An 8039-nucleotide genomic window follows, 5' to 3' on the forward strand; every position below is an offset into this window, starting at 1 on the left:
CACATTTACAGGGCCGCTCCCTCGGGCGCCATGCAAAAAGTGAAGGCGCTGCGTCTTTCCAAAGCGCAATCAATTCAAAGCTGCTGGCGTATAGCTTGCATGCAGATGGGCTATTACTAATACTACTCCATCCCGCAATACTAGTACTCCACCCCGCAGAAGCACGAACAGACGCGAGCGCGACCAGCACGCCGCGGCCACCCACGCGACAGCTTGCGAGCATGCCGCCGCGACCGAAGACGGAGAAAACGGGGCTTCGCCGCCGCCGGCGAGAGGATGCGCTGCATCACGTCGTCCATACTGCGGCGGAGGTAGGCGTGGACGACGTGGCGCTGGCGCAGCACGCCGTCGAGGTCGATCCTAACGCGGAGACCCAGGCGGGGCGGGGCTTGGATGCGCCGCCGCCCGACCTCGTCGTTGGTGGGCACGCAGAGCTCGGCGTCGACGATGGGGCGCTCGTCGAGCATGGCGTCGAGGTCGATCCTGACGCGGAGACCCAGGCGGAGCTCGGCTTGGAGGTGCCAGCGCACGCAGAGCTCGTCGTTGGTGATGCGACTCGGGGTACTCAGGTAAGTGTTCATGGTTTATTTATGCTTGTCATGTTGATGCATGCTAGCCGGTGCAGTTCGGACGCCCATGGTATTTTTCCCCGGCCAACATGGCGTGATTTGTTCTTACAACATGGCTTCGCGCAGGGCATGGGTCCGGACCTTGGCGCGCTGCTGCACAAGGTGGAGGCTCTCATGAACGACGTTGATGCGCTCGTCGACGCGGTCGCGGCGTTCGTCGACCGGGTCGCGGGTATGAACGGCATGGAGGAGGAGGATGGCTTCGCTGCGTTGCTTGACGCGGTCGTGGAGTTCGTCGGCCGGGTCGCGCGTGTCCGTGCCATGAAGGAGCGCTTCGCTCGGCCAAGATCGACAGGGTCTGTGGGCAATGGCTTTCCTCGGCCAAGATGGATGTTGGCCTTGGATGAAGAAGAAGTGATAATAACACCTGAAATGCTAGGTTCGTGCACGCGCCCTGGTCTTGATGCAATGATGAACTATATGAAGAGGCGGCTGGAATCAATTGAAAAGAAAAAACAAAAGGAAGAGATGTGAAACAGGATGGTAGCATGAGAGTTGACCTGTTTTAAGTTTGATGATTTTGCATGTAAGACTGAATATTTGCATGCATCTGCATGTTGGACTTTTCGCATGAATGATGGAAGCTTGGTTTGCCGTCCGAAGTATTTAAATTTAACTGTGTTTTAAGTTTAATGATGTTGCAAGTAAGAATGAACATCTGCGTGCAGTTGCATGTTTTAAACTCTTGCATGCCATACCATAAAATAGAGTTACATTAAACCAAAAGAGACGATTGCATTACACATTGCAATACATTCAAATCTGCTCGGAATTGACATACTCAAGCGCCATAGCTACAACCTCGGGCTCGCATGGTAGCCTACGCGTGCGGATCCCCCTCCTCTCAAAAGACCTCTTTTTTAGGTGAGGAAGATCATAGTCTATGGAGCCCTTGTGCCTTAGTATTTCCCGCATGACAGCCTGATGGGTAAGGAACACACGGTTGGACTTGTTTGCATCATGCTCATCCCATGTCTCATCCACTTTCGTGAGAATCTCATGAAGATTTTGTGGCATCTTCTTTTCAAATACGGACTGAAGAGAGTTGAAGATGCCAAGGTCTAACCCATTAGGATCCGGAGAATTAGGCGGCTGCATCACGACCCTAATGTCCCAACCACCTTCATGAGCTGCTGCAAGAACTGCCGGATCATCAGGTCGAACATGTGTCTTTGCGTTGTCCTGTTGGATGAAGATTGGCTTCCATCGATCCTCTTGCGGCCACTTCTCCTTGATTGCCGGCAACACCTTATTGATCAAATATTCCCGACTCTTATCCATGCCGACCGTGGTGCATGGCTTGAGCTCCATAGTTCCCCTAGGCCTGTTCGGGCTTCTCCTTTGCGCCGGCTTCCATTCAACATAGGGCCAAATTCCAATTTTTCCATCAAAAGTACAATTGCCTTGCATATCGAATCTTGGCCTAGCAACAGCGGCAAGAAACATGATCTTCTCGATGTGTCCCTTGTTTTTGGCGTGCCTCACGGGGTTCGGCTCGTTAATGCCCAAATAAATTCCTTGGCTTCTCCTTGTGCGATAAAACCATTTTTCATCAATGTGGATGACGTTGTATGAATCCTTGAAGATAGGGTTCTCCGGCATACTAGCAGGTTCTAGGTTTGAAATGCAATACATGATACGAGCTTTCTTGTTTTCCTCCGTTAGCAAAGGCTTAAGCTCATTGGTGTGTTTGCGTAACTCATGCTCCTTCAACAGCTTGTGAACGGTGGTCTTCGACATGTTCATTGCACCGGCAACATCTCGAATCGTCGTGCGGTGTCTCGGAGGGATGGCCGCTAGAGCAACAGAGTCTAGCGTAATGCGCTTTCTACCAACTCTACCCGGCTTCCTGTTGATAACCGCATTCACACCACCACCTCGCCTACCATTATTCCATACCCGCCGAAGAACCCTTGCCGGCACTTTCATTCGAGCTGACAATTCTCTAGTCACCCCATGTTTCAACGGACCATCACCGTCGTCGAGAGCATCACCGTCGTGCGCCCTGAACGCACCGCCGTCGTGCGCCCTGAACACACCGCCGTCGTGCACGCTGAGAGCATCACCGTCGTGCGCCCTGAACGCACCGCCGTCGTGCGCCCTGAACACACCGCCGTCGTGCACGCCGAGAGCATCACCGTCGTGCGCCCTGAACGCACCGCCGTCGTGCGCCCTGAATGCACCGCCGTCGTGCGAGCCGAGAGCATCACCGTCGTGCGCCCTGAACGCACCGCCGTTGTGCGCGCCGAGAGCATCACCGTCGTGCGCCCTGAACGCACCGCCGTCGTGCGCGCCGAGAGCACCCCCGTCGTGCGCCCAGAACGCACGGCCGTCGTGCGCGCCGAGAGCACCTCCGTCATGCGCGCCGAAAACTTCATGCCCGGTGAAGCCACTCCCGCCGAGCCATCCAACAGCTTGTGTACGACCGGCAAGACCGAGCCGCCCATGAGTGCGTCCTCCGCTTGAGCTTGATGGGAGCGATCCGCGGCTCGGGTCAAAAGCTCCTCGCCGGCGTCCTGCTAGACCTAGCGGAGGAAGGCCGACGACGCGAGCTCCAACTTGTGGTCCTCCGGCGCCCACTCCGCCGCCGGCAGTCCCATCGTGCCCACGTCCAAACGCCTCCCCTTCGCCGCCGCCGTCCTCTAAGTCTACTGGAGGTAGGTTTAGATCAAAAAACGCCATGGAGTTCTGGAAGAAGGACGAGAACGAATGAGTACGATTAAGCATGCATCATGTGTTGTTCTTATAAGGAGAATTTGAAGCTGTGTCGATGGCCGTGGCGCCATTTTTTCTCTGGCCGAGCTTGATCGATCCGTGGCATCGTGAATTGACCAATGGATGGTTGATCGATCCGTGGCATGATGAATTGTCCAATGGATGCTAGCGAGGGAGCAAGCTGATTGGGTCACGGCGCCCACGCCGGATCATGCAAGCGAGAGTACTGCATGCACGCGTGCAAGGAAAAAGCGAAGCGTTGCATGCATGCAGTAATAACTGCGCGAAGCTCGTTGGCCGTCGCTCTGCCACAATATCTGCTGCTGCTGCAGCAGATCCTGCCTTGGTCCGTGCGTTCCGGTCGGGGGACTTAAAAACCCGGACGGAGGTAGTAGCGTTCAAAATTCAAAATCTCGGAGCAGAGTCTTCTTCCTCCCCCACCCACGCGACCCGGAGCAAGGTAGCCATGAGGAAGGCGCCCGCGGCGGCCGCCAAGCCCAAGCCTAGGGCGAGGACCAGGGCCAAGGCCAAGGCGAAGCCCAGCCCCGACTCCCTCTCCGCCGCCTCCTCCTCGCCGTCCGGCGCCAGCGACGGGTCTCCCGCTCCCTCTCCCGTCGCGCTCGGCCGCGGCCTCCTCTCCGCCTCCAAGCCCAAACCTAGGGCGAACGCGAGGGCGAGGGCCAAGCCCAAGGGGAAGCCCAGCCCCGACTCCCTCTCCGGCGCCTCCTCGCCGTCCGACGCCAGCGCCGGGTCCCCCTCCCCCTCCCCCGTCGCAGCCGGCCGCGGCGGCTTCCTCTCGCCCGCCTCGCTGGTGACGCCCAAGGCCAGATCCCCCCTCACCGCGGCGGCCACGTCCACGCCGGCCTCCGTCGGCGACCTGAGGGGCCTCGCCGCCTCCAGCCTCGGCTCGCTCAACCGCCGCCTCGACGCGCTCCACGCCGACTCCGCCCGTGACCTCGAGGCCTCCTACTCCCGGATCTCCAAGCGCATCAAGGTGACTGCCGACCTCTCTCATCCCATCCCCTTTGCCATCCATCCTTAGCGCGTCGATCGATCGATCCTGAGATGGATCCCCTTACATGTCCGTGTGTGCTCTTCACTTCAGATGCAGACGCAGAGCTGCGTGCAGATGGCGGAGGAGGCGGACAAGGAGCATAAGAAGATGCTCGACAGCTACTCCCACCAAGCCGACGACATCAAGGTATCTGAATTCTCGTTTGATTCGATCCAGTGCTGGTCGTCGGTGTATCTGAATTTGGTGTCGATTTGGAGCCTGAAATTGCAATCCTAATGTCATTGCAGGCATCGTACAAGAAGGTGATGACAGATGTGCAGTCGTCTTCGTCTCGTGGTACTGCAGCCACTGGCCAGAGACATCGATCTTCTGAATTTTACTTCATCTCAGTCTGCAATTCAAGCCACTATGACAGTGGTGTATCGTTTAGTAGTACTGACTTGGTTCACAATGGTCAGTGTGCAAGGTGACCTTACCTGAGATGGGAAAGTCCGTGGCCAGAGCAATCGACGGCTTGCGCAGTCGCTACAACATCCCAGCTACAACAGCTTAGCATACAGTTTCTGCTACGTCTCTCAGTTGGTAATCACTCCTCCTCTTTCGAAATTGACATATGAGTTGGCCATGTTCAGTGAATGTATGAGTGTTTGTCCATGAAAACAAACAGGTGTAGCATCTACCATGGATATTAATTGTTGGTTACAGGTTACCAAAGTGTTGTAGTTCATTGTATATGCAGTTCTAGTAGCAGTCATAATATCAAGGACGTATAAGAGATCACTAGAGCCTAGATGATCATATGCTTTCGGAAGGTTTTACTTGCTTGGTTGATTAGTACTTTTGCGTAGAACACACTCTGGGCTGTGTATAATGGGTATTTTTCTATACAATGTTGGCTTGGATATTCCAGGAACTTATTTCAGTTGGCATTACAAGTATCGATCGTGGGTTTCAAACTGATCCAGAGATTTGTGCTCTAAATGCAGAGGTTTTAGTATGTATTAGACATATATGAATTGGTCACACTTCCAAAATCTGTTTCCATGAGTGTGCTAGCTGTAATTGTTTACGGTACTTCTTTCCATCCGTGTGCCAGCTTAGCATACGTCTCTGACTCTGAGTTGGTAATCACTTCTCCTGTTTCAAAATTGACATATGAGTTGGCCATGTTCAGTAAATTTCATGAAAATCAGAGGTGTAGTATCTATGTACCAGGAATAGTAATTATGGTTGGTCATGTTCAGAAGCTTTTACTTGCTTGGTTGATTATTACTTAATGGGTATTTCTAATCCAGGTGAACATCAACTATGTCTTAGATGTTGGCTTAGATATCCAGACACTTATTTCAGTTGGAATTAGAAGCATCGGTCATGGGTTTCAAACTAATATCCAGAAATTCATGGTCTAAATGCACAGGTTTTAGTATGTATTAGACTTGTATGAGTTCGCCATACTCCCAAACTCTGCTCCTCTGCGTGTGCTAGCTGTACTTGTTTATGGTACTCCTTTCCATCTTAAATTACTTGCATATAATAATTGCTGTATTCCAAGAAATTATGTTATGTGGCTGAACAGATAAGCTATCTACATCACACATACAGATAGGAAATCTTCCTCTCATTCCATTGTGTTTGCGTTTTTACATTCTTTCTCCAGCAACTAGTATCAGTCATAACATCAAGGACGGAGCAGAGATCACTAGAGCCAGTCATAATAATCTACCAGGGATAGTAATTGTTGGTTACAGGCTACCAAGGGTTGCAGTTCATTGTATATGCAGTTCTAGTAGCAGTCATGATATCAAGGACGGATAAGAGACTAGTAGAGCCTTTCAGAAGCTTTTACTTGCTTGGTTGATTAGTGTTCTTGTATAGAACAGTTCATTGTATAATGTCGTAGATGCTGGCTTGGATATTCCAGACACTTGTTTCAGTTCGAATTAGAAGCATCATGGCATGGGTTTCAAACAAGTGTCCATAAACTGGGGGTCTAAATGCACACGTTTGAGCATGTATTGGACTTGTATGAGTTGGTTATACTTCCAAAATCTGTTCCTCTGCATGTGCTAGCTGTACTTGTTTATGGTACTTCTTTTTATCTTAAATTACTTTGGTGTAATTACATGATAATTTCTGCTACTCCAAGAAATTCTGTTATGCGAGTACTATTGCTAAACAAGTAAGCTATCTCCATCACGCATTCAGTTAGGAAATCTTTCTCTGATTCCAGTGTGTTTGTATTGTTTGCATTCTTTCTGCAACATTTGCTTCTCATGTTCCCCTTTAATTTTATCAAAACTGGACCATATGTACAGAAATCACGTGCCATATATGTTTACTTCTATATGCCGATATCCATCTTCTTGTTTGGCTTTCCTTACACAGTTGTCCCTCTTGCTTGTGGTAGCCTTTACGTAGCTGAATATTTTCTGTAACAGGTACATGCCCTTCTCCAGATCAACCCGGCTGCTGAATTCCTGGACTCATGGCAGCAGAAAACTCGCACATTTGTCAATAACAACTGTCACACTTACTATCATACACTTCTTGCTACAGTCTCTTCGTCAGCTACGTCAAAACTCGTTACGTTCAGTCCAATATATGGGGCTCGTAAGCTATGTCAAAACTTCTGTTTGTACCTAGGACTGGATCATGCTATGAACATTCTTTATACCTTGTATTATAGGAATTGTCGTCAGCCGGTCGATTAATCCGTTGGATATCGGAAGTTTGCTGAGTTTGTTCTGTCGTGTCTTAGCATCTTTCTTTCTTCCTCGTTTCTTTCTTGCTGGTTTACATGCGCTCTTCACTCAGAAATTGGTTGCTGTGAACTGAGATAACTTTTTCAGATGTTTTGGACATTTTTGCAAGAATTCGTTTGGAACTGGGTGTATCCTCAGCTCCAAGAATCCGCTGATGACTTATCATCGTTGTTTCTGTGGCATCTGTGATGTGTTCCTTCTGGCTATGATACAATCCTGGTACACCGAATATATTTCAGAGCTGGCTACTAATGGTGAACAATTATTGTTCAGATCGACTGCAAACTGGACCTATATATTTCAGGTCTGCTGATGATGTTGCGTCAAGACTTGCGGAGCTCCAGTATGAATGGATACAAGCAATCAAGATGGCATAATCGTATCACCATTGGAATTCCCTGATTTTTCTCAGTTTGAAGAGAAATGTGGTCAAACTGACACAATGCATTTAATCAAGTTGCGTACCTATTATCCAGAGACAGATGAAAAAAAGAACCAACATATCTATTTTGATCCAGGAGAGCACACCTGAGCATGACCAAGAGCAAAATAACATTCTAACAAGAAAAAAATGCCTTTGCTCAAAGAGCATGACCAAGAGCAAATCGCTCATCTGAGCGGTGCCATCTGTGCATCTTAACCACGCCAAAGCTAAAGTAAATTTGGGAGGCAGGGATGAACAATTATAAATAGTCGGTTCTAATACCATAGATAGATACCGGTACGTAGTCCAGGACACTACCAAGATGATCACGACATCACAACAATAACAAGCACCAAATTATGACAGCATGGGTGCTACCGTGACCATCCAGAACGACGTGTTAGACCGGCGGTACAGATAAAAATAGCTCAGGACAAAAGGCATGCCAAGTATAAAGCCAAAAAGGAGTCATGACCATTCAGACATGCCCTGTA

At 50.1% G+C, this 8039-nt stretch overlaps 2 protein-coding genes across 2 annotated transcripts; both read left to right on the plus strand.

Moving 5' to 3' along the window:
• The first annotated feature begins 164 nt into the window (after window positions 1-164).
• Window positions 165-1237, plus strand: LOC123161467 (uncharacterized). The gene is made up of 2 exons (XM_044579301.1): window positions 165-569; window positions 696-1237. The coding sequence occupies exons 1-2, from the start codon at window positions 222-224 to the stop codon at window positions 1101-1103; spliced, it is 756 nt and encodes a 251-aa protein (XP_044435236.1). The 5' UTR covers window positions 165-221; the 3' UTR covers window positions 1104-1237.
• Window positions 1238-3729: 2492 nt separating this feature from the next.
• LOC123158008 (nascent polypeptide-associated complex subunit alpha, muscle-specific form) lies at window positions 3730-7096 on the plus strand. Its single transcript, XM_044576161.1, has 5 exons — window positions 3730-4338; window positions 4450-4545; window positions 4647-4695; window positions 4818-4941; window positions 6798-7096. Exons 1-4 carry the CDS (start codon window positions 3811-3813, stop codon window positions 4910-4912), a joined length of 768 nt encoding a protein of 255 aa, XP_044432096.1. The 5' UTR covers window positions 3730-3810; the 3' UTR covers window positions 4913-4941; window positions 6798-7096.
• Window positions 7097-8039: the final 943 nt, after the last annotated feature.

The sequence above is a fragment of the Triticum aestivum genome, chromosome 7B, assembly GCF_018294505.1.
Source record: "Triticum aestivum cultivar Chinese Spring chromosome 7B, IWGSC CS RefSeq v2.1, whole genome shotgun sequence".
In the NCBI taxonomy this organism is placed as follows: domain Eukaryota; kingdom Viridiplantae; phylum Streptophyta; class Magnoliopsida; order Poales; family Poaceae; genus Triticum; species Triticum aestivum.